Source organism: Culex quinquefasciatus, chromosome 2, assembly GCF_015732765.1.
Source record: "Culex quinquefasciatus strain JHB chromosome 2, VPISU_Cqui_1.0_pri_paternal, whole genome shotgun sequence".
NCBI classification, from domain to species: domain Eukaryota; kingdom Metazoa; phylum Arthropoda; class Insecta; order Diptera; family Culicidae; genus Culex; species Culex quinquefasciatus.
Genome location: NC_051862.1, coordinates 152,555,583 through 152,583,414, shown reverse-complemented (window position 1 = coordinate 152,583,414; position 27,832 = coordinate 152,555,583). Strand labels below are relative to the sequence as shown.

General features: G+C 37.4%; 1 protein-coding gene across 4 annotated transcripts in view; it reads right to left on the bottom strand.

Annotated features, from left to right (window-relative positions):
* LOC6046031 (leucine-rich repeat and calponin homology domain-containing protein) overlaps positions 1-27,411 on the bottom strand; it is a 108,684-nt gene extending 81,273 nt beyond the window's left edge. For 3 of the 4 annotated variants that reach the window (XM_038250435.1, XM_038250432.1, XM_038250434.1), the window contains exon 1: positions 26,315-27,411. In XM_038250435.1, coding sequence (XP_038106363.1) covers positions 26,315-26,621 — 307 coding nt within the window. In that variant the 5' untranslated portion in view covers positions 26,622-27,411. The remainder of the gene's footprint in view (positions 1-26,314) is intronic. The other variant, XM_038250433.1, reaches the window with a different exon arrangement.
* Positions 27,412-27,832: the final 421 nt, after the last annotated feature.

Here is a 27,832-nt window from a genome sequence, read left to right as displayed (position 1 = left end):
TAATTCTAGAATAAATGTTTAGTTGTGTTTATTCATAAGTCCAATTAATTCAATAATTAATGAAGCCCAAATATTTATTTGATTTCTTTGCGCACTTTTGCGGAAATTCAATAATATTCAAAATAATTGTGAATTAGCCCTAACGAGCTAAAACATTATGAAAAAATTAAAATTAGTTTCTCCAGGTCACACAATTAGTCTGTTATTTTCAACTGACGAAATCTCGGAAACTATTGGTTTGATTTTCAATGAAAAAAAAAATAAAACTTTAGCTTTTTTTCAAAAATATTATAATTTGGAATTAGGCGAACTATCTATTTGTAGACCTTTTCAAAAGTAAAGTTTGATTTTTTTTTTCATCCTCTCAAACATATTTTTTCAAGGGAGTTTTTCTTTCAAGAAGTATTTTTGAAATGCAAAAAAACGAAAAGATCGAATCGACAATGTATACCTAAAAGTAGCTACAACTTGAAAGCAGTACATTTTATTAAAAACAAAATTTCGATTGCAAATTCAACTTTGCTTTAAAAAGTATCATTAATAATTTTTCAGTCCAAGGTTTAAATACTTTCCAAAAAAAAAACGTTTATTTCAAAAATGCATATCTCCTAAACCAGTTTTTGCACCATCACGCACTATGGTTAGTCCCTTATAATATATTAAAAATTTCGTAATTTGGGAATTTAACCTTTAGCATGAGCATGAGAGACCACCCATGGTTGCCCCTCCGTTGCTGAATAGAACCGTTATATCCTATCCAGAACTACTGATCACAGGCTTCGACGATCATGTGGTGTTTCCCTTATCAATACCATGTATGAGTGCGCTAAAAAGATAATACACCACGATTGCTAAAACTAGATCAGTTGCGAATAGGTAACAGTCATTGGCCACCAACGGCGCCCACCATGTCAGTTTGTAGATCTCGAGTTTGAGGGACAGGAATGTTAGTAACCAGGGGATTTTTTTCCGTGTACCATTTTTTTCTTAAAATTCCAAATCATAACCAAAAACTTTGCGAAATACACCAAATTAATCAGAAAATCCCTTCTCAAAATACAAAATTTCATACATTTTACATACCCATTTTGGATGACCAGCCCCCAAAATTGTTTGAAGACTTATACCGAAAAACTAATGATGCAAAATTGCTTTTTTGACCTAGGGAATGCATGGACAAAGTTTCACACAAATAAAAAAAATACATACAAAGAAAAGTGCGAAATCGTAGAGAACCACTTATTTTTTTTTTTTTGTTCTACCAATACCGCTCTGGAAATTTACTACACCATACTGCAAATAAAATACAACATCACAACAAACCCGCAAATTTATGCGACACCATCATCACTACTCATCCTCCAAAATCCATTTCCAAAAATGACGTAAACGCCAAACCAGAAACCCCTCCAACTCTCCCACCATCGATGGCGCATACGCCACTTTCCTGTGAAATTCCACCAAAGTACCACGCGATGGAGTGCAGTTTTGCACTGAAGATGCGCCCAGGGAAAAACCTCAAAACCAAAACAACAAGCGAAAAACATGTCGGCGTGAAAAATCCGTACCCATCAGCGAAATTGTCGGCTCGTGGCCTGGCACTGCACCCTCCCCGACTCTCGGTGGGTACAGAATTAAAAAGTTCTGCACCATTTCAGCCATCTGATGTTATTTTTTTGTACTAGAGAGATTGATCGAAAAATGTTTGAAAATGTCGATTTTCTTAAAATTTCAATTATTGTTTTCCATTTTTAATATATTTTACAAATGTTGCTCAATATTTAGCTACAAATTGCTAAAAAAAATAAATTAACTAAATATAAATTGCCAAATACGACTTTCTGAAAACTCTTCCAAATGCAAACACTGGAGGTCTCTTTTTTTGCAGATATTCTATATTCTATGGCACGAGCGACGACGACGCCAGGCTGCTGCCTCATCTGATTGTAATGTGCAGAATAACTGCAGAATGAAAAAAAAACGCACGTACCATCCGGAAAGTTATCTCTTTTCACTTTTGAAAAACTCCATGAAAAATATGGAACCTAAAAGGGGGGGAAGCATCCTGATTGTCGCTTGTCGTAAAAAAAAATCCGTCAAAAACAGCTTTCGGGACGCATGTACGTGAAACGTTCTACAGTTCCGGTGAAATCGTTTGACCAGATTTAATGGTGTGAACTTTACGACTTGAACCCTTTTTTGTTTTAAAAAAATTACCAGTAAATTTCCCTCAGTGTCAACCAATTTCCCGCAGTCACGGCGTCGGTTTCAAGTTTAAGGTACAAGCGCAATTGCGAACGGACCTTCACAAACCCACGACACAGCGACGCTGAGTTTGCTACTATGTTGGCTCGCTTTCAATTTCATGCTCGTTTCGCGGATTCCGCCGGAGCTTGTAGTTGTGAACTTTCAGAATCCACACAAGGGGTCTCGCAAAACAACAAATCAGACACGAGTCAGACAAACAGACTAGGCGTTGAGAAGAAGATTGAGATCACCGAGAACATTGGCGAGGTGGTAGTAGTTCATACGCCAGCAACCCAATTAAATAATAAGGCCTACGGCGAAGTTTGTTCTCTACATGTGAGCGAGCTTGAATGGAGTTGGGATTTGAACTGTAGCAGCTATATCTGTCTCTCTCAGTGTATATCAATTGTAGCTGTTGGCGATGAATCATCACTTTTGTTGCACAGCAAAATGTGCGTTGCTAATGGGTTTAGATTGAAGTTTGATTGTGCGAGAGAGCACAACACACAGCGGAGATTAGCATATTTTGCACACCACGTGGTTCGTATTACCCCTCTGAATGGTTAGGGATATCAAGGTTAGTGTGTTTCACGGAGCAAAGGTTGATAACTTGAGATGCGCAGTTGAAACTACTTAATGCATGGACTAAGCTGAATAAAATTCAATTCAGCCTAATTCGTCCAAACAACTTTCAATTTTTTATACAGTTTTTGAATCTGACCATACCAAAATTCAAACGAAATAATCAAATACAATTTTTTTCTATCAATTTCATGTCTCCGAAAAAGGCACAATCTGCGGTCTTTTTTAGTTCAAATTGAATTAGGTTTTTCGTAATTATTTTAATGGGATTACCAGCGAATGACCAAGAAGGTTAAAGCTGCCAGAAATAAATGAATTAACAACAACAACAACCAGCAGGTTGGGCTCAAGGTGCATTTTCTGTTCATACTGAATTCTTACAAAGTTTTAAAAAATCGGATTTTTATCAATTATGAGATAGTATTACGTATTGATCAGATATCTTTTGAGCATCATAGTTCATGATGGTGCAAAATTTGATTCTGGATTTTTTAAATAGTGTTTTTTGAAAATGTCGAAAAACGAACAAAAAAAATAAAAAAAAAAACCAAATTGAATTTGCAATAAAAAAAACGTTACAGTTTGTTTAATAAATAGCACCGATTTCGATTTCTTTTCTTTTTTTGCAATTTAAGATTACTTCTTGAATGAAAAGCACCTCCAAAAAAATATTTTTGGAGAGCTGAGGCATTTGCCAACCGTTTTCACTCTAGACATTAAAAAATTGGACAGTTAGTTTCTGAGATCCAGCCACACAAAGAAAAGGAGTTTTTTAAAGTGTACATTTTTAAATGACGATATATCGAAAACTACCAGTTCGATTTTCATTATTAAAGCATGAAACTTTTGTGAAATTCTGGAAGATTTCTGTAAAAATAATTTCAAAATTTTGAAATTTGGTCTAAATATGAAATGAGGAAAATTAGCTATTTGTATACCTTTTCAAAAGTTATACCCAACATTAAAATTCTGAAGGCATTTTTTTAAATGATCAGAACATTTCTTAAAAGTTTATTTTTTAACATGAAAATCGAATCAATATCGTCAGTTCAAAATTATAGGTGACACTTACAAAAAACTCATTTCAGCGATTCGAATTCTTTGTAGAAAACATTTTCAGCTTTTTCAAAAATATTTTTTGAGTGTGATTTTTTTCTCAAGAAGAATTTTTTAAATGCAAAAATATATACCCAAAAGTGGCTTAACTAAAGGTACATTTTATCCAAAAAATAAGTATTTTTCGATTTTTTTTGTTTTTCAACATGTTTAAAAAACACAGTTTTTTCAAAAAATCACTTCTTGCACTATGCGATATAAATGCCTTTAAACCAAAATTGCGACACAACATAATTGTAATTGTATAGAACTTTTTTTTAAAGTAAAACGATCATATTAAGTTTTTGATTTGTTTATTTGTTTACAAATCTCTGGAGTTTTTTCTATAAAAAATATTGAAAGGGTGATTTTCAAATCGTGATTCATCTTCAAGCTGCGATGCATTTAGAGAAATTGTTGCAAAAAAATACCCCTTTTAAATTCATGTCTAAATGCACCACCATTTAGCGAAAAAAAAAACCCGTTGGATTCCGACCAACTTCTCTCTCAAGATGCGTGGGATTTGTTTATTTACATGTTACGCGTTCCAAGCCGATGTTCGTCGCGCCCAGGGCTACTCTCTGGCTTGGCTCATTTTCGTACCCCATAAATCCAAGTCTGAAACTGTATAGATTTATAGCAAGCGTGTTGACATCGGGTTCGACACCGCGGTTGATCGATCGTAAACCGCGATTTCTGAATGGGGAAGCAACGCTATCTGAAATGTGTAAACAAAGTCGACTGATAAGTTCACTTTTCACAACATCGAAGCAACGAAGGAATGGTGCAACGCCTAACGCTCAAGCGAGGTGATTCATCAATTGCTGGCTAATCTGATTGTCTGTTGCCAACACAGTGGTGAATGTTATCCTGTCTTTCCCCTGACCCCCTGGCGCTTTTTTCATTTTCGTTGTCAAGAGTCGAAACCCATAAGGAACGACTACTGTGAGATTAACCATATGGATCACTAAACTATAGCGTCCAGGGCAGAGTGATCTCATTTGTTTACGGTCGGTTTCCGGTACGTCACACACTATATTTATAAAGCAAAAAAACTTGAGCAAATGTAGTCAAGACTGGCGCAAACTGTTATCAGAACGACTTACTACAACAGAGTTAAATATTGTTGTGTTGATTTCTGTGACCTTTGCAACACCTCGAAGCAGTCGTAAGCTGTGAGTAAATGTGTTTGAATTTGCATGCTGAAATGCACTGTGGTAGTAATTAAATAGCTTTGCATTGAACGCAGCTCCTCGAGGAACTGATAAGCCAAAGTCGAACATATTTGCTGGGGTAGACGCTATGACTGAGTCAGGCTTATTTCCTTTAATGACAGTTTTCATCATTTTTCCCCCAATTATGTACAGTTTGAAGTTTAATATAAAATATGCTCAAATTATTCCATAGTGTTTTGAACCATCCTTGACATCTAGAAGAGGTGGGCGCTGCAACTCTACGTGCAATTTTGACGAGTCTGAAGCGCTGCGGCGTTGAGTACCCAATTTGAATGCAGATGAGCTTTTTGGAGGCCGGCTTCATTGCTTCGGCTTGTTCCTGTCATCTCCATGTAGAGTGAGCGTGCTATTCAGAGATGATGATTTCCGTCGTCCGAGCTGATTTTAAACGGAACGGTCTTGTCTATAAATTTTACATTTCTTTTTGTGATTTGTTTTTTCCTTAACATCGCTGCCACAAGAAATCTTGTAAAGAGACTATTTCTTCGAAAATTTATATTTTTTAATTTGATTGAATCAATATTTTTAATTTTTGCATAAAAATTTTAATCCTCATGATTTTGTCTACATCCACCACTACTACGTTACAACGTTACAATTGTATGCAAATTGGCCACCCATTTTAGGCCTAGTGAAAGACCCAAACTTGGCCATTGATTGTTTGCAGATTGACGACGGCGTTCAGCCCAATGGGCTGACGATTGCGGACACATTTCCGTTTGACATGACTATGAGTTTATGTATGGGGGCATAACACACTTCTTCTTTGGTTGACTCTGACTTTTGAAGCGCGTCACAAAAGTTACAACCAAACGATGATTTTTTTTTTATTTGATGTATAATACCTAAAACTGTTGTTAAAATTGTCATTTTATTAAATCAATTTTTAAATTGAATTAACACTGTTAATTTAGCTATCTTTTTGTATACTACACAGCAAAAAAAGTAATCCAGCTGCGTGTAAAAGGCTTGGGTGTAAATTAAATTTGCAATATTGCATAACATTTAATGTAATGTTATACCCGGTAATGTTTTGCCCATCAGTATGGAAAACCTACTTGTCCGAAATGTCAAGCTGATATAATTAAAAAAAGTTGAATTTTGGAATATTACCACTTTTTTAAATAAGTTTACCAACAAAAAATTGTAAAAATGTGAACCTGAAAAAAAATCACTGGAAACTGATTTAAATTCACAAGTTTCTGATGTAATATTACACATTTTTTAAAACAAAATCTTTCAACATGTCCTGATGAATATTACCATCATTTTTTCTGTGTAGACTTCCCACTCTTAAACGGTCTGATAGCCGAGCGGGCTAAGGCGCCAGTCCGCTCTGTGAGTGGTGGAATTGAATCCCGTAGGTTGCAACTTTTTTGTGAGAAATGTGAAAAAAAAACTTTACATGCATCAGTGTGTAATATTAAGTGAATTTCTCACAAAGGTAATGTACATGCTTTTGCATGCGATTTTGCTCTGTAGTGAAAATCAGACTTGTTTTTTTTTGTTATTTTTCGCGTACTCTAATAAGCATTTCTTTCAAAAGAAGCGATATTAACGAAGCAAATTTGACCAAAAATGGCGACTTTCAATTGCTGATTACGCGGACCAAAAGTGGGCTTCATATTGCTTGAAGAACTTGAAAGAGTGTTTAGCTGCCAAGGCAAGAAGAGGTCAACCGCTCGTATTACAATAATGTGGCGTGGAATTTAGCACGAAGGTGATGATTGATGGATTTTTCGATATCTTTAGCGAATTGACGTGTTGCGTGCGAACTTGCTGGGAGATATTTTTTGTTGCTGCCTTTTTAGCTTGATGTTAATAAGAAATTAGAGTGACATTTTAAATTGGGTATTCAAATGAATCTTTTTTTTTCGGATTTCGGAAACATTTTTTATTAAATAGAAAAGAAGAATTGAACTTGTTAAATGACCTGATCCTTCCTTAGTCAAATAAAGTCAATTGGCATATATACTGAAACTTGCGACTTACAACTTTATCTCATATGTTCTACTTCCCAGATGTGGTTGTTCAAATATGTGTTAATTAACGTACTATGCTACTTCCTAGTCCCCATAGCTAACTGAGAAATCCAACCACAATCTGAATTGCGCACTACAAAGCACATCTTTGTTTAGAAAAAAAAGTACAAACTTTCCCAAGAAATGTCTGCTCGTGTGGTCTCCAACACCAACCAATCCTCTCCATCGTCTAGCAGCGCTAAGCCAAGCCAATTGCATCATCTTGATAAGCACATAAACAAATAATATACCGGACGAAGCACGAACCCGCCGGAGTTTACAAAACAGTGCAAGCTGCAACTCTAAGCCCATGCATTACACACTGACCAAGTTTTGTTTGCCATGCTTCTACTCCTAGAGCTTGGCGCGTATACAAAAGGCGCGTGTGTGCCGCTAGAATCAACACCAAAGTGCATCGTGCAGCTAATCTCTCTCCGTCGCTAAGTTGCACTTGAGCGATTCTCTGTGAAGACGGAAGCTGAGCTCATTTTGTACTTGACGTCTTACTTTGCATTCACGCGAGATAAATGAGATCAAAAGGCCATTACCACAGCGAAGCTGCTCGGAAGGCACACCGACGGGAAATTAATGATTAATGGACCACGCAAGTATTATGCTAACAATCCCATCTACTTCCTCGTGATCTTACGACTGGTCGTAGCCGGCGCCGATATTAATCAGTATAATGGCCCGTCCAGTGAGCAATTTTGGGTGGTTCTGGTCAACAACGTAGTAACAATTACGGGACTTGTCTTACTTTTTATAGTCTTGTTCTTTTTTGTGGATTTCATTCAGAATTTTTTTTGTGAATTCCTCTGTTTTTCGCAGATATTTTTTTGCTTTTGGCCTAATTTTTTATTTTTTATTTTTCAGTTCTCTTGCTAACACTATGCAAAAACTTTATTTTTAAATAAATTACAAAAAAACTAGTTTTTCTGTAGAACAGCTCACTTACGCTCGATGAAGCTCATTGCATGCGTCCGCCCAAAACGGCAACAAACGCCCGGGGAGGTCTTTGAAGTCGGCACAGCGGGAAAAGTGCACCGCGCCGATTCGAGGGAATCTTCAGCGATTTACAAATTTCCCAACACTCCCACCCATCGATCGAGTGCTTCTTCCACTTTGGAGAAGTTGCGCGCGAGACAAAGAAATGGGCCTCGAGGAGAAAAAAATCAATGCTATTTCCTCATTTTGACGCGATTTCACCAACTGGGCGAAGAAATTAATTATATCGTTGAGCGCCCTCTCCTCTCCTCGCAAGTTCTGTTTACCGAATGCATCCCATAAGCATTAATCTGGCGGGTTGTTTATGGGTTCGCGCGTTAGAGAGAACAGAACTTTAATGAAAATTGGTGGACTAATTTTTCCCCAAACTCCTCAACTGCATACGAGAATGACCCAGATTGGAGCGACAGCCTATAGAAAACGAAACTCTGCAAAATATTCCCCGTCTGTTTTACGGTCCATTTCACTAATGAAAACGGCACATTAGAAGTGAAGTTTTATTGCCATCAGCGACGAGTGGAGGCTGAAATCGAAAAAATGCGTTAAAGTTTCTTCGGAGTAAATCAGTGCTCGTTTTTGTCTTTTGTGGACATGTTTTATGTCAAGTGGGTTGACTTTGATTGGCAGTGATTTGTTGAGTTGAGTAAGTTCATGTGAGTCATTGTTGAAGAAGCATATTTTTTTAGGCGTAAGCCCTGATGACTCTTTCAAATTTAAGCTCGATTACTTTCATTAAATTCAGGCAGACTTGCAGTCACCAACCCAAAAAAAATTCACCCCTTTTTGCAAATACAGGTCGGAAACGAGTGCACTCACGCAGTTCCTGCCTTCGGGTAATTGGCCCTTCCATTGACCTAGATGACCAGTCGAGGAGATCGTACACAGGGAGATCGTCCCTGAGAAACAGACCTCGTGCGAAAATGTCAAGAACTCGGCTCGGCTGGCGATAGTGCCTCCACAAGTCGTCATTACATTGTACGAAGATCTGTAAATTACGCTCAACTGGACACTCACATAAGGAAGGCTAAGTTTTGCTGATAACTTTTGTTTCCGATAATGAAAAACTTTCAAAATAGACTTATCGAGATTCGAAACGGTGCCCTTTGATTACCCGGGCAGACGGTAATAACAAAATTCATGCAATTTCAATAACAAATATTATTAAAATAACAGAAAGTGTTATGGAATCTACCTGAAAATTCCATTTTTGAATAAGGTTTTAATAACAGTTTATGTCATCATAACAAAATTTGTTATTGGTCAGATATTGGGTGAAAGCCATAACAACTTTGGAATAACATTTTTTGTTATGGAAGAATACCTCCAACTCCAGAGTTTTTTTTGAAAAGGTCCTATAACCTATTGTCTTTCATATGTTTATAGGACCTAATCAAAAAAAAGTCGAGAACTGTAATTGGGATGATCGGATTAGTTGTTAAAATAACAAAAAATAATAGCAAAAAATTGTTCGAAAAATAACTAAAAATGTTATTAGTCCGTTGTTGCAATGACAACCCGGGCAGCGGAAATAACAAAATTCATGCCATTTCAATAACAAATACTGTTAAAATAACTGAAAGTGTTATGGAATCTTCTTGAAAAATCAATTTTTGCATAAGGGTTTAATAACAGTTTTTGTTATCATAAAAAAATTTGTTATTAGTCTGATATTGGTTGAAAGCCAAAACAACTTTGGAATAACATTTTTTGTTATGGAAGAATACCTCCAACCTAACCTCCAACTGTTATTGGGATGATCGGATTAGTTGTTAAAATAACAAAAAATAATAACAAAGATTTGTTCGAAGAATGACTAAAAATGTTATTAGTCTGTTACAACAATAACAATCCAATAACAAAAAAAAATCATAACGACGAACAACAAATTTTGTTATAAATAACATAAAATGTTATTGGCCTAGTGTTTTCAAATATCGAAAAATGTTATTCCCAAGTTATTTCCGTCTGCTCGGGAATCCAATAACAAAAAAATCACAAAGACAAATGAAAAATCTTGTTATAAATAACATAAAATGTTATTGACCTAGTTTTTTTTTTTAATTTCAAAAAATGTTATTCCCAAGTCTGCTCGGATAGTAAACAAAGTGGCAAAATGCGATTAATAATTAAGATCACCAAATGTCACATGTTCATGATTGTCACAGATCTTTCCGTTGGGTGTATCAGGCACGCGAATGACGGAATCGATAATATCTTGGACAACAACGAGTTTCGCCAGTAGCAGAGTCCAAGGGCCGTGTGCGATCATCTACGAACTCCGCCGCAAGTTGACATCACTATTTTGCTGATGTAATTCAAGCTTAGAGTTCTGCACTGCGTTTGGTCATTTGTCAGGACGGGGGTACCGTTAAAGTGGTTTTCCGTTCTAGAGCAGGTTCCGCACACTCGCACATCAGTCCCGTAGCTTTCCAAGAAATGCAACCGCTACGTGATGTCTGGCAGACTCTTCTTTTTTTCAACTTGAAGAAGAGATTGCCAACTTTTTATTTATAATATTCGTCGCGGAAAAGCGAGTGAGATCGATCAATTTTTCACCATCTTTTTGTGTCTGTCTCAACCCAGTTGCAAGTTGGCCCAATTATCGCTCGGAGATAATGAAATTCGGCAAAACGTCAAAAATGAAAGTGTGGACTCGTCGGACAGACGAAAATTAAGTGTGCCCCGTCAAGACAAAGACCGCAGGGAAAAGTAAACCGCTAATGTGCGGAATTGTAATTTTAGATAAATTACGCCTTCTGTGTTTTTAACGGCCTTCCTCAACATACATCTTCACACTTGGGGTGAGACGAAAACGGGGGGAAAAGTCTGCGGGTTCCTCTTTGTGGTCACAGGTGTTCATCGTTGGGGTCTTGAAGGAAAGTATAGTATTAATGTGATTTGGCGGGGAAAGCAGATTAGAATTTATAATGGATGATTACTCAGTGGAAAGATAACGTAAGAAAATGAGAAATGTTTTGTTGTGAAGTTATTTGGCTTTGTTTTGATTTTGTTTAAAAAAAATCAAAATAAAATCAAAACAAGCATACAGTAAAAAAAACCCATGGTGATAATATCACCTGACATTAACTGGGAAGGAGTACCTCTGAAAATTTGTAAATTTTCCAGTTTTTCAGTGTAATTCTACTTTTTCAATCTAAATTGCAGTAATATTACATCATTAACGAAGTAATATTATTCATTCGAATTTTACATCGTTTTTTACTGCACTGCATCTGAAATTCAACAAACTAAGAACAGAAGCAAGCTCCAACTCAACCTGTGATGCCACGTGGCATCGTTTCGTGGAGTTGCCTAAAAATAGCTATCTTCTGCACGCGAGAGAAAGGGCACCACTCGGTCTGAAGTCTGAAGTTCAGTTTTCCGAAAAGTCGACTGTTTCGGGAGCACTCTCCAACTTGTTACGATTTTCAATCAAACGAAAAACAAAAAAAGTAAAAGTCGTTGGCGTTTCTTTCTTTTTCGATCCAAACTCGTCAGGTATTGCAACATGACGGACTATTAGATCCGCCCACGCGAAGTTCGTATACGATATGATGAACGTTTAATAACCATACATTTTGATACCAGACTACACGCTGCAACGAAGAAGATGTTCGTGAAAGGTTCAATTCACGGTTCGTGTGTTTGATATAACCGTCAGCCTCGAGGGTTTGAGGCTGGTACAAAACATGGCATTAGCAGCTATGCTGGAACAAGTCTGCGAAAATGCGTTCCAGCTTGGTGGGCATACCGACGAAACCGGTGTCCGTTCGTGTTGCGTGCAAAACGGTTTCGTTTTTTGCAATAATTTGAAGTTTGTTTTGTGAAATAGTTGCAAAAAGAGGCATTTGTTATGGCAGGGAAATGTGTCTCAATGTCGGTAGATTTTAGAAGAATGATTGTATAGTTTAGTGGAGCGGATATTCTTGATGTCTTTAAACTATTTTAAAATTACATAAACTTTATGTAATCAACCTCCCTAGTCTGCATCTACGCATCAAACCCCTTTCATTTTGCTCTACTTCTTTCCAAGTACATTCGATCTGAATCGATCCAATCAGTCCGCGATTCAAATTCGCGCGCGGCCACGCAATTAAATGGCCATTTCAGCTGCGCCCCACAAAAGACCATTCACGTCCCTACCTTTTTTCCCGAAGCAACCACCTATTTGTTCTACTTTAGATTCCACCATTCGACCAATTGAACACTTTATTTCTGTCTGTTTAGTTGTTCGCACCATCAGCTTCATTGTATTCAAAAGGGTTCCCGCATTTAGTATCGCACTAAAATGTAAGCTTTTTTCCACTTTCGGTTTTATGGACGTTTTAGCGCTCGCGTCAACTTTGTTGATGTTGGCTGGCGGTGCACAAAGTGGACCAATAGAGCACGCGGAACGCATCGGATACCCCGTGCCCATTAGATGCTTCTCTCTTTCACCTTTTACGGGGTGAGGTAACCCTTAAAGGGCGAGTTTCAAAGTAGGAGTAATAGAAAAAATAGCCTAAAATCTTCTAAATGATTATAAAATGATTATTGGCAGGAAAGCATCAGAATTCAAGAGTCAACAAACAGCTAAAATGTTAGCTAAATTTGCCAATTTGGAATTGCTAGAATAGCAGACCCTGATTGCTAAAACGACAACCAACACGATAAATAAGCATTTTGACATTTTGACAGCTGGAAATTTCAAAGCAGTTTGAAATTACAAAAAAAAATATGATGTCATTGTTTTGTATTTTTGGTATTTGTGGTATTTGTGGTATTTGTAGTATTTGTGGTATTTGTGGTATTTGTGGTATTTGTGGTATTTGTGGTATTTTTGGTATTTTTGGTATTTTTGGTATTTTTGGTATTTTTGATATTTTTGGTATTTTTGGTATTTTTGGTATTTTTGGTATTTTTGGTATTTTTGGTATTTTTGGTATTTTTGGTATTTGTGGTATTTATGGTATTTGTGGTATTTGTGGTATTTGTGATATTTGTGGTATTTGTGGTATCCAATCAGTCCGTTTCAGAGTAGGAGTAATAGAAAAAATAGCCTAAAATCTTCTAAATGATTATAAAATGATTATTGGCAGGAAAGCATCAGAATTTAAGAGTCAACAAACAGCTAAAATGTTAGCTAAATTTGCCAATTTGGAATTGCTAGAATAACAGACCCTGATTGCTAAAACGACAACCAACACGATAAATAAGCATTTTGACATTTTGACAGCTGGAAATTTCAAAGCAGTTTGAATATACAAAAAAAAAATATGATGTCATTGTTTTGTATTTTTGGTATTTGTGGTATTTGTAGTATTTTTAGTATTTGTGGTATTTGTGGTATTTGTGGTATTTGTGGTATTTGTGGTATTTGTGGTATTTGTGATATTTGTGGTATTTGTGGTATTTGTGGTATTTTTGGTATTTTTGGTATTTTTGGTATTTTTGGTATTTTTGATTTTTTTGGTATTTTTGGTATTTTTGGTATTTTTGGTATTTTTGGTATTTTTGGTATTTTTGGTATTTTTGGTATTTTTGGTATTTTTGGTATTTTTGGTATTTTTGGTATTTTTGGTATTTTTGGTATTTTTGGTATTTTTGGTATTTTTGGTATTTTTGGTATTTTTGGTAATTTTGGTATTTTTGGTATTTGTGGTATTTGTAGTATTTGTAGTATTTGTGGTATTTGTGGTATTTGTGGTATTTTTGGTATTTGTGATATTTGTGGTATTTGTGGTATTTTTGGTATTTCTGGAATTTTTGGTATTTTTGGTATTTTTAGTATTTTTAGTATTTTTAGTATTTTTGGTATTTTTGGTATTTTTGGTATTTTTGGTATTTTTGGTATTTCTGATATTTTTGGTATTTTTAGTATTTTTAGTATTTTTGGTATTTTTGGTATTTTTGGTATTTTTAGTATTTTTGGTATTTTTGGTATTTTTGGTATTTTTGGTATTTTTGGTATTTTTGGTATTTTGGTATTTTGGTATTTTGGTATTTTGGTATTCTGATATTTTGGTATTTTGGCATTTTGGTATTTTGGCATTTTTGGTATTTTTGGTATTTTTGGTATTTTTGGTATTTTTGGTATTTTTGGTATTTTTGGTATTTTTGGTATTTTTGGTATTTTTGGTATTTTTGGTATTTTTGGTATTTTTGGTATTTTTGGTATTTTTGGTATTTTTGGTATTTTTGGTATTTTTTTGGTATTTTTTGTTTTTTTTTTGGTTTTTTTGGCATTTTATATTTTTGGCATTTTATATTTTTGTATTTATTTTTTGTATTTTTGTAAACTTGCTTTTTCTAAAGAAAAAAATACAAAAAATATGTTAAGGGATAGAAACCCCCTCCCATTTTCCGGTGTACCCATCGAAGCCCATAGGGGGCTGCTTGATGACCACGCACTTGTGGCCGCCGTAATTAAACCTTTCATCGAAAGTGAGGTTATAAATGTAATTATTTGCTCTCGAGTATAGACCGCAAAGTGCACACAGCGCATCTTCATCGAAATAAGGTCTTACAGGTGCTGGTCGAGAGTTGAGGGGGAGGTTGCTACCTTATTCCGAGTTCGTTAACTTTGTCGTAACTTCACCGCCGAAGCCAGATGGAGAAGGTATCCATTTAATGGCTTACGTCCATTTTCTCGTAATGCTTAGGTGATTAGGCGGCGCGGGCTAATCTGCTTTTCGTGTGTAGACTTCCTGCGTCTGGGCGAGGGCGTACTCGTGTTATGAAATTGTGTTCACTAAGCTAACGCGTGTAATTAAAGTTTTGTTTTTTTCCTTTCTTCCACTTTCAGGTGAGTTTCAAGTACCTCAAGTCTTCATGAAATGGTACGACCTAGAAAAGTTTCACTCGAGTCCTTCAAGTTCTGTGCAATAAATCCAATTAAAACTTGCCCCGTACCGAAAGCGGAAACACGAATTAGCATTTCAGCCGAAAAACAGCCAGGGTAGACGTCACTCACCGCGGGAACATCCGAGCACCGCCGGTGCGGGCTTGTAACCGGTGACGACCCGCGATGAAGTAAAAATAACCGGTGCTGTTTACAAGCGGATCGCGTGCCAAACGACACTCTACCAGGCACTAAAACAAATCTGGATGGGAAAAAGTAGCACAAGTCGGTCAGGCCAGGTTGCCCTGAACCTGAACTCTCCGCCTCGGTTCGTGCTGCTTCGTGATGGCGTGCACGGAAGAGAAGCTTGAAGATCGATTTGCTTGGAATGTGACCCAAGCAACGGCGGCTACTGTTGGGTTCTGCTGTTGCTTTATTGAAGGAAACAGTCCTGCGGGAAGCTATTAATTAATATGACATTAGAAGCGGCCCTCTCGGGTGATGGATGTGGCCGGGATTAGGTTTGCTTCGTTCGTGACAATTGAGCCATGATTGCCAACGCTTGATTCCGTCTGGATTTTCTTGCCAGGGACAGCTTAGAAGTTCTTCATCAGCGAGTGTTGGAGAAGCAAATTGATGGAGACTCATTACAGTTCTGAAAGCATTAACGGCATATTGCGTGTTTCTTGAAACTGTCCAGACTACCGTTCGTTCGGCAAGTCACGCACGGGCCCCCGCCCTAATGTATGCAACCGGGCGCTGACCAGACTGCTCACACTACAAAAGTCTGGACGGCTAACCCTCCCCCCCGAAGGGACTTGATGAATGTCAAGAAAGTCGTGTTCACGAAGTGAAAAATTCAATTCCATTTATCACCGTGCGATACCGATCCGGTGCAGTCGGCATTCAAAATCGCGCGAGCCCTCGTTTTGCAAGCAACTGCTTTCAATTTAGTGACGAGGCGTTGAATATCTGCGACGAGCGCACCCGTTGTACATTTGATTAAAATCTCACCCGCGGGACGATCTCGCCACACAAAGTCCGTAATTGCCTCCAATGTCAAAGTAATATTTGACGCGGGGTTCAACGGGGTTGGCCACTTCGACGTCGTCGTGCTATCATGTCGCACCCGCCATTTTGACGTTCCGAGAAAAACGCGTTTTAATGTTTGACCTTGAATAAACAAAAACGAAATCACGCAATGTAAACAATAACGAACACGTTTTGTTTGGCTGACCATTCTGTGCATTGCCCCGAAGTTTGGTTGAAGTTGGTTGCTGGAGTCCCGAGTTATAATTAAAAATGTTCACGGTAGTCTAACTTGTACGTGCGTCAAACGCATCCTGACCTGAAATCCCTTTGCCCTTTGTCGCACTTACATCAATTTTCAGAGAGTGACAAGATAGCACGACAGGATTGAAACTTCTTTTATATGTAGAGTGACAAAAATTTTCGGAGCTGTTTTGGTTTTCATTGAATATCTCAGGATTGAAATCGAATTTTGGGGATCTGTAAAGGTCAAAAGATGAGGCATTGTGAGCTGCACAAAAATGGCGTTCTTAACTCAATTTGGCCCAAAATGCACGTACGACAAGTTAGCACGACGGCGACGACTTTAGATCTCGCGAGTAATTTGTTTTGATGTTGTCGCGCATTGCTTCTACTGTTCTACTACCAGGCGATTACAACCGGTCATTAACGCCGTTGCGATATCGGGAAGACCCTGGAGAGGTAACCAACGTCACCGATAATGGGAGCGCAACCCGGGCTCGATTTCAATATCCGGGCTCACAGCCCAAGAGCCATCTCGCGATAGAACCGAATGGAGTCCAATTTATCTACGGTTGGTGGAAATTTTGCCACGCCGATTTCTAGGACATGGCCATTAAATTAAAGCCGCGCGGGGTAATCGATTCGGTGATTCGTTCTGGCGGAGGAGGCGCGAAGGTCAAGCGGCGGATAGAGTGTGATGAAGTTTGTGGTTGGCGACTAGAAAGTGGGCCCCGTATGTGGGACACACAGCCGGGGAATAGATTGGCGTTCTCCGGTGTGATGGAATGGCATGATTCCAAGGGAAGGATCAGTGCCAGAAAATGTGGACCATCGGAGTTCGTTAAGTTGGCAACTTTAAAAAGCACGAATCGCAATTTCTGAAAAACCGAAAGCGAAGTCGGAGTCACTGAATCTTCAGAAAGTCGGAGATGAGGAGTCGGAGTCGCTATCAATAAAGGTCGGAGTCGGAAAACGAGTTTGTGGAATACTGGAATACTTAAATATTTTAAATCATTTGTGGGCATAACCCACACAGTAAAAAAATATTGTAAATTTGGAAGCTGTAATTTTGGTAGGTTGAAAATTACCTCTTTTATGATGTAATTTTAACTCGATTTTGACTGAAAAAGCGACATTACACCAGAATAGTGGTAAAATTACACATTTTCAGAGGTAAAATTACACATTTTTTTCTGACATAAAAGATGTATCCCTTCCCAGATGTAATATTACCATGATTTTTTTTTCTGTGCATCGAAAGCACACAGTAGAAAACCAAAAAATCAATTGACTGTAGAATAAACGGGACCAACCACCCCCACCACCACCAACGCAAATCTGCAGTGTAATCATTAAAAATCAATTAGTTTTAGTCTGGCCGGCTAGCCGGACACAGGACGTCGCGAACACCGGTCCTTTCTTCCTCCTGGTCCCAGCAATGGAATGCTTTACGGCTAATTACACCCAGGTCTAAAAATAGCCCAAGCTTTGTATGTATATTACAAAACGACGAGCTTCCCTCCAAAGTCCTTTCTTCACTTTTTTTGTGGGTATTCATTCAGCCTTCATTTGTGTGGGTGTGTCTGCGCGACCGAAAAGCCCTTTCTGGTGGCCGTGGGCTGTCTAGCGGTCGTCGTTCTAGACTTGCATAAAAGAGTGGTGGTGTCGCTCGCCGGAAGGTAAGAAGGAAGCAAATTGCACCTGTTTTCAAGCACAAGTCGACGGGTCCTTTCATGGCTGCTGCTGCTGGACTGGAAAAGTGCTTTTCACGGTGATGGAATTTTAAGTGGCGTTTTTTTGTGGTTGTTGAAGGAGGGGAATTGATTCCCGGACTTGAATGGTTATTTTTGTTTCAACATATCATAAGAAATCGTTTTTTTTTTTTGTTTCAAAAGTTTTTAAAGCCAAGAAATATAAAGTTTTATTCACAACTCGACATTTTAAAAGTAAATGTCAGTAAACGCATCAGTGTCGTCAAGGTATGATTGATTTAAGCACCATGAACACGCTCCAATCGACAGAATTGAATTTTAGTGAATTACCTGCCAGTAATAAAATTGTAAATTTCGGGTATAAATGATACTACTCCCCAGATAAACGTGGGTGCGCATGGTTGCTTAAGATGATTCCAAACTATTTATACCCGAAATTTACAATTTTATTTATTGGCAGGGAATTCGATAAAATTCAATTCTGTTGATTGGGGCGTGTTCAGAGAGCCCAAATCTATCATTCCTTGATGAAACTGGAGCGTTTACTGACATCATCTTCAAAATTGTTGAGTTGTGAAATCTAAGATATTCACAGTTCAATAAGACAACAACAGTAAACTGTTATGCTCTAAAAGTAATCCAACAATCTTCCTTTTTTCCATTCACAAAACTTAAAGATCCCCCTTCCCCCGGACTGACAGACAGTAGCGCTGGCGACACTCCCCAGCAAAAACTCTAGCCCAAAACCTGCTGCCGGGCTGTAATCATCGCTATCATTTATCATTCCCCAATGTTTACGCTTTCCCCCCACCAAAATTGCTCTTTTTCACCGAAATCGTTAATGGTGCTTTTTACTGCCCTGCTAAGGATAGCCACCCGGTTGCGTCACGGCTTCGTCACTGCGGTGGGGAGTTTGTAATGCCGGCCGGCCATCATATTTACGCACTAGATTGGCACACGATGACATGGACGGAAGTTTGAGTCCTTTTCGAGGAAAGTTGGCTCCCCAATTTTGCTGGAATTTGACTTGATGTTCTGCTGGGATTACGACCAGCAATTTTAAGGTAGATCGATATAGAATTCTGACGACTTTAAAGACTATCGAAAACTCAGCTGAGGATAGTTGAATGATCTTCAATCTATGATCCTACTATTTATACCTGCTCATACTTGCTCACAAGCAATACAAGCTGGTCTTATTATCGAGATAAACGTATGTTGAAGTTACGAAACACGAAGAAGACCGCATGATTAATGTGCATAGCTTACACTAGACTCCATACGGTCAATGTACTTCAGACGAGAAGCCCTGCACCGGATCCAACTGATGTCCGGATGTTCACCAGAATCCCCGTAATACATCTTCCTCATTCAGGGTAATTCATCCTTTCCAACGCTTCGAGCACCTGCTCCCTGAAAGATAAACCAGCTCACTTCAGCGCCCAGCAATCGTGCTTTTTTATCACTCATTCTGTGTTTGATGCCCCCTCAGGCCATGCAGAGACTTTGAGACAACGAATATGGGAACGTCAACGTGTCGTTTAGCTCGGCTTCCCAGCATTCCCACGGGGCGTTGTCGGGATAGGACAAAAAGTCCCATGTATAACATGGAACCATTTTGCTCGTGAGCTTTTTCGCACACACATACACACACACACACACACACACACACTTTTGTGGTGTCTGCGTTGTTCTCTGTACTATGTTCTATGTGGCGTTATCAACCGGTCAGGAATCGTCGTACGAGCGTCTTTTCGATTGCATGGTGCAGGCTTGCAAATATGTTTGAGATTTTAAGGATATCTAAAGACTAAAGTTTAAGAGAAATTCTCTGAGATTTCGGTCATTCGATTTTTTTGTATTTATAAATCCGGCTGAAACTTTTTTGGTACCTTCGGTATGCCCAAAGATGCTATTTTGCATCATTTGTTTGTCCATATAATTTTCCATACAAATTTGACAACTGTCCATACAAAAATGATATAATAAAATTCAAAAATATGTATCTTTTTAAGGAATTTTTTGATCGATTTGGTAAGTTGTAGGTATGGATAAGGACTACACTGAAAAAAATATAAACGGTAAAAAAAATGTTGGTTATTTTCAATCTCACTTTTTGACACCAAAATTTGATTTGCAAAATAAAACACTAATTTTTTTATTTTTCGATATGTTTTAGGGAACATCAAATGCCAACTTTCCAGAAATTTTTAGAACGGGCAAAAAATCTTTGACCGATTTATGAATTTTTGAATCAATACTGATTATTTAAAAAAAAAATCGAAATATTGGTCAACTTCATTTTTCGATTAAATTTTGATAAAGGGCACCGTTTTTAAGTTAATGCCATTTTTAGGTAACTTTTTTTGAAAATAGTCCCAGTTATTAATTTTTTTAAATAAGTGTCCATGTTTGCTCACTTTTGAAAAAAAATATTTTTGGAAGGCTGATAAAATTCTCTATATTTAGCTTTTTTAACTTTATTGATACGACCTTTTAAGTTGCTGAGATATTGCCATGTAAAGATTTAAAAACACGAAACTTTATATTTATAAGTCTCACCCAAACAATTCACCAATTTCTAATGTCGATTACTCAGCAACTAATGGTCTGATTTTCATTGTTAATATGTGAAACATTCGTGAAATTTTCCGCTCTCTTCGAAAACAATATTTTCAATAAGTTTAAATCTCGGGTGAGTTTTCAAAAAGTCGTAAGAGCCACCGTGACCTCCGACACTAATTTTCATTTTTCTCCAAATTGAAACAAAATTTCATTTATCTTTAATGTAGAGCACTTCAAGGACGTGTAGATGAACAATCTCAAGCATTTTGGAAATTGTTTTTTCGTAAGTAGGTCGAGTACCGTTGCAAAAAGGGCTTTGTTTACCAATGGCTCTTACGTCTTTTTGAAAACTAATCTGGGAAATGAAGACTAACATTTCAAAAGGGCTAGCATAGCATAGCATAGCATAGCATAACGGGTCTGCACCACACTGTAGGGGGTGCCACAATGGTCAATTCAATATTCTTAGACAATTTGATTGCTGAAGACTAACATTTCAAAAGGGCTAAACATTTAATATTGCGCCCTTTTGAAATGTTAGTCTTGATTTCAAAAAATTAAATATTGTTTTCGAAATGATCGGAAAATTTCACGAATGTTTCATTTTTTTTTTGTTTTTTTTTAAGCGACCAATATTTCGATTTTTTGAAAAAAAATCAGTATTGATTCATAAATTCAAACTCGGTCAAAGATTTTTTGCCCGTTCTGAAAATTTATGAAAAGTTTGGCAAAAATATATCAAAAAATAAAAAAAGTGTTTTTTTTTTTGCAAATCAACTTTTAGTGACAAAAAGTGAAATTAAAAATCACCAAAAAAAAAATTACCGTGTATTATTTTTTTCAGTGTAGTCCTTATTCATACCTACAACTTTGCCGAAGACATCAAATCGATCAATTTTTTTTTAATATACAGATTTTTGAATTTTAATACATCATTTTTGTATCGACAGCTGTCAAATTTGTATGGAAAATTAAATGGACAAACTAATGATGCAAAATGGCTTCTTTGGGCATACCGAAGGCACCAAAAAAGTTTCAGCCGGATTAAAAATAAAAAAAATCAATAAAAAGGTGAATAGAACTGCAAGAATGTTGACCACGAAGGTCACTATGATTTAGAAGAAGCATTCGATGCCAGAAGTCTTGTTATGAGGTGTGGCTTTCCTACAGTCAGAGAACTCTAACAATAACAAATCAAAATTTAAAATTCTGAAATTACCTGAAATTAAGATTTTTTCTCCTAGTTTGGTCACCATGCTTTTACGTCACGGTCTATCTGGCAAAGACAAAACAGCAGTGACTTCCACATAGTGTATCGGAGAGACTCGGCGTCGCCGAGAATCGTTGGCGCCAGCAACAGTTCCGGGGCAGGGCAATGCCTTCTTTCCACTCTCTCTCCGAACAGTTTGCAAGTTCTATGACCATCATCCGCCCGTAATTGATCGTGGAAACTTTGTTGCGGTTTGAGGTTCCGACTATTAGCCGCACTTTTGAGGTCATTCTTCAAGAATCGTCCTTTTTGGGACACAAGTTCTACGCGCAATTGCTTGAAGGACACGTCGGACCAATATCCCGTTGCTCGTACATCAGACTTTTATCGAATTCCTCATGTCGTGACGTTTCTTGGCCATCGTCGTCGTCGTCGGTCGATTCCAGTTTCCTTTTACGGGCCTGCCTGCTGGAAGACGACGCAATTTTATTGTGACTCGTTTTTGGTAGCTACACGGCAAGGTAATACCTGCGGAGACGACCTCGTTCAAGTCAAGAAGTTCTTCGCCTGCAACAAGCTTGACACAGTTGACAATTACATTCGTTTGATGTAAATTTCTTCAACGACACAAAAAATAAAGAAACACGTTCAACTTGTTTCCCGTGTCGGCGTTCGAGCTGATTCATCAACGTGAACTTCATGTGCATACTAAAACGCAAGAAGGGCTTCTTCATTAAACGAAGAAAGAAAAGAAAAAAAAAAGTTCAAAACTGTACCGCCCCAACACGAACCCCAATCATGCCTGCATCCAAAGCGCACGTTACGTAAAACTCGAAATGAAGCCAGGAGGTTTCCACATTCCTGGTGACAACTGTTTCCATATATCTGCTCTTTTTTCTTTACTGACTCCGCGCTGCTATCATGTCGAGCCCCGGCGTGTGTGATGGGTTGATTAATATAATGCTTTGTAAACAATTCTTAAGCGCGCTAGGTTTGTTCGCTATATTTCTTTTTTTCGAAAAGGGAGTTGAAAAAAGTGTAGTGTGTTTTTTTTTCGAGGCAAACACGTGGCAGAGGTAGTTTTTGTTTTTTTAAGAACGGGAGTTGGGTTTTTAAGGCTACCAAATCTTGCTTAGCAAAAATCCGTACACTTTGACGCTGATTTGACCCCAGAGCATAACAAACTGTTAAAAAATGATTTAGAAAGAAATGGAATTTGGGACAATGAAGGATTGATCTAAAGATTCACAGCCTCATAATTTCAATTTAAAGTTTATGACTTGAACGTTTTAAAAACATTTTCAAAATAAACCGTAACTTGGAGCACTAAATCATTATTATTTTTTAAATTGTTCCAACTTAAGTTTACGAATCTTGTCACGAATTGTCAAGTTTTCTTTTACGAGTAATATCGCTGAGTGTTTATATGAGAAAAAATTTTAATTCAGATTTTCACAGGTTTTCGATATTTTATTGAATAATTTGCGTTGAAAAGAATTTAAAAACAATTTAAAATAGTTTATTATTAATAGTTTATTAGTTTATTTTTTTTTTTTTTTAACGAGTTGCATAAACTACTATTTTAAATTCTTTTTAAATTCTTTTCAACGCAACATTTTTTGCAATTCCGAAAAACGCTTCTTTAATGGAATTTTATGTCGAACATTCATGTGTTTAGTAAATTTATCGTTCAAAACAAAAAAATATTGAAAAATGTTACTTTTCGATACTAGTGTTGAAAAATTCAACTTTTCAGTACCCATTTCAGTGCTGAAAAGTAGAACTTTTCAGCAATGTTATTGAAAGGTATTAATTTTCCATTCTGTTATTTTTGGTAGGGAAAAGTAGGCCGTTTCGTTTCTTCAGAAGGACAAGAAAAGTTGACAGTTTCACAGTGGAATTGCAAAAAATCTAATTAAAAAAGCATTGGCCAAAGCAAACAAGCAATTAAATTTAAAAAAAGTTGTTATAAAATATGGAACATATTGTCATATAAAATTTAACAATTTATTTTTAGGTGCTAATTCAAACTTGCAAAACTTTTTTTTCCCTTTTTTAGGATAGAAGCGTTTTTAGGTAAATATTTTTTCGTTTTTTTTTTTGCAATTTTTTCAAGGCATTTTCCAATGCTATTTAACGGGTTACATCCATGTATATCGGCAAAAAAGTGAAGACTCGTTAAACCGATTCCGTGTGCATGACGAAGCCCGATTTTCAAAAAGTTTATTTAAAAAAATGATAAAAATATTTTTGCGTTTTTTATATAGAAAGTCGTTAGTTTTTGATTTTGGTATTTTTTTAAAAAGCAAATTTTAAAAATTGGGCTTTGTCATGTACACGGGATACATCTTGAGAGTCTTCACCTCAAATTTCAGCCAATTTGGTCGATCCCATCTCGAGATATTGGGGCACCCGTAAATCAACTCGGGGATTAGAGAAAAACGCCAAAAAAGTTTGACAGCCCGCTTTGCGGATGGCAAAATTTTGAGCTTAAATCTCGGATTAGTTTTCAAAAACAAAGCCCTTTTTGCTACGGTACTCGACCTACTTAAGAAAAAACAATTTCAAAAATGCATGAGATTGTGCATCTACACGTCCTTCAAGTGATCTACATTCAAGATAAATGAAATTTTGTTTCAATTTGGAGAAAAATGAAAATTAGTGTCGGAGGTCACGGTGGCTCTTACGGCTTTTTGAAAACTCACCCGAGAAATCGTCTCTTACTCAGTTTAATCATGAGATATCTTCATGAAACTTTCAGGAGTGTTTAATAATCATCTTTTGAGTGGATTTAACAAATATTCTGTAATATAAAATTTTGTGATTTTCTACATGTATGTAACCCCTTAAAGATCACAAATTGGTGAAAGATGGAATGTCGGCGAATTTTTAGATCAAAGATTTTTAGAATTTAAAAACTTGTGAAAATTATTTATTCTCAGTGCACAGTGGTCCAGATCGTAAAATTGAGTGGAAAATTGATTTTCCGAAAAATTGTTGTTGTTCAAAATGGATTATGATGAAAAACACAGCTGAAAGGAACTCAAAAATTTTGTTATTTACTTCAAAATAACCTATTTTAACTTGATTATTCACTAATAAAACCAAATTGAATTAAAATGAAAAATGGCAAAATTGTCTGCTCTTTTAATTAAAAAATATTTCAAATTTCAAATCAAGCCTAAGACTTTGATTTTTTTTTTAAAAAAGAAGGTGTGTTGAGCTTTTTGCTATGCTTAAGCTTGATTTATATTGAACTAAGCTAAACATTTGACAAAAAAATAAATTCGCTTTGCTTATTAGAATCGATTATCCGATGTTTAAATTATCCGAAGTTTTCTTTGATGGCCTGATTTTTTGAAAAAGGCATTTTCTCATTATTACACCATCTTCATTTTAGCGCACTTTTAGGGTCCTTTTTGAGCTCAACGACCCAAAATTAGTCAACGTAAAAGTATTTTTTTTTTTTTTTTTGTGATTTGTTTATTCAAAGGAAAAAAATTCTGAGAACTTCGAATAATCGAGTCTGGACTGTATCTTTAGTTATACAAATGCTAGAGCCTTAAGATTTTCATACATTGAATTTATATCATTTAAACATTTGAAATAGTCCTACGTCAATAACAGATGAACTTTTAACGACCCCTAGGGGAGCGTTCATAAAAAATAGTTAATTTTAAGGCATTAGAGTATTTTTCGACCCCAAACTTTAAAAAATATACAGACAATTAAACTTTTGACCAAATCTTGTTCTATTGACCTCAAATGAAAGCTTAGCCTCTTTCCGAAACCAACCTGGACACCCAGATTTGGTCATTGTGGTCAACGGGAACCTGCTACAACAAAAAAAATCTTTTTGAGACTCTAACTTTGACGACCTGCGTATCTCCGGCAAATTTCAACCAATCACAATGCTCTGGGTTAAATTCGACAGGTATTTTTGTATTCTTTGGCCAAAAAAATTAATGTTAAGGCCAGATGACCTAACGGTTCCGGAACATCCGAAAAGTTATTTTTTACGGTTTTTCACTTCCATCCTTGCCCTGATAAAAAGTCTAACTAACAGGATATCGTTGCCAAATAAAATTACTATTACTATTACTATTACTTATATGCAAAACCATTACACTTACGACAGTTAAAATTGATCCATAAAACTTACTAAAAAACACAAAACACGAGTGCCTAACCGTTTTCGAATCTTATTGACCAGTTCCGGTTAACCCGGAACCGGTTCCCGTATACCGGAAAAACGGCCATCTTTACTACTTTGATGAAACCCAATCATGTTGCATATCAAACTTCATGAAATTGAAATTGTCTTATACCGGCCACGCCGGAACTGGTTACCAGTTGCCGCCAGGGGACATTTCCGAAATATAGAAGAAACCATATCATCCGTCATATCAAACTTTATGAATTTGAAAAATATGAAAAATTACGGTCATGCTATTTACACTATTCCGGAAAGGATTAAAGGTGGTCACTTGGGGACACTTTTGAAATAAGGAAGAAAATGAATCCCAGACAATAAAAACAACAAAACTCACCTGCAATAACCGTATCGCTCAGGTTGAACTTTCCGGCCGCCTTCGGGAAGTCCTTCAGCTTGCGCCCACTGAGCTTCAGCTCGCCGCTGAGGTTCGCATCCTCGAGGATGCGCTCCAGCGACCGGGTCAGCTGGCTCTGCAGGTGACCCCCGATTGCTCCCCCTCCGGTACTGTTCATACTGCTGGCCCCACTTCCCCCGCCGATCGTTACCGAGGAGGACGACGTTCCGGACAGAATCGACCCCGCGTTTGACGACGAGGACGAATAGAACTGGTTGCTGCCGGTCTTTAGACAAGCCACGGCCATATTCTAGCCGCTCATCTGGGAGGTTGGGAACCTTTTTTTGATTTTCGGGGTGGAGTCCTTTTAAAACTTTGGCACAAACTTATCAAGGACTTTTTGGTATTTTTCACTATCTCGGCAGGTTTGCGGCCGAAAGCAGTCGATTACGGACCGGCTGGTAACCCTGAAATGGCCCCCGGACCACCGGACTCACACACAGAGACACACCCTCCGAATAATAACTCGAAGTCAGGTTTTCACGCGGCTCCTTCGATTAAATTTAAAACACTCTTGTTTTCCTCTCTAGATTCTTTTCAGTAAAATTTCGCACGCACTCGCACTTGGTTTGCTTCGATTGCTAAAAATTTACCCGTAATTAAAAGCACTTTCTTTCACTTTTTCTCTAAATAAAAACAGAAGAAGGAATTCTCTTCAAAAATCACCATCAAAAATTTCTTGCCTTTTTATTTTCTGGCCGTCGCGACTCACACCAACACTCTTGCACACACACCTGCTCCGCACACACACCGAAAGGCGCGCGCACACGCAGCAGGCACGGAAGGAAATTATTCTGCTCGGAAAAAAGAACTTTCTTCAATTTTCACCAAAAACTTTTCAGAACGCTAACGGATTCTGAATGAAAAAGTGTGTTAATCAGTCGTACTCACACTCGTACACACACACATTCACGCGATCCAAAAAATCGACTTTGATCGCCGGGTCGCGCGCACACAGCCAACAAAAGCAAGCAATCAATTTTGCCTGTCGGATGAATTAAAAAACAAACAGCCGCGCGTTCTACTCAGCACGGCGACTCTCAACGGACTGACGGCGGCGGCGGCGAACAAGTCGAAAACAGACCGCGGAGAAACAGTGTTTGAGTGAGGGAGATGGCACACCCCTCGTAATGTGATGTGAGAGTGAGGGAGATGTAAACACTTTTGTTTGACGTTTCGCTTGCGCGCATGCTGCGGCGCTGTTTTTGTTTTGATGGGTTGGGGTGGCGGCAGCTGTCAGCTGTCAAAGCGCGAGTAGCCCCGGTGTGAAAGATGAGGTTACTTTTGTGAAGTGGTGAAATGGTTTGTAACGGAAACAAAATTTTGTAAACGCGCACACAACACATCCAAAGCTGATTCAGACTGCATAGAGTTATCTAAGGCTGCTCTCACGCACACTAGCACATCATTTGTTTTGCTGGCGAGTACAAAATTTAACCTCAATCTTTTTGTATACGT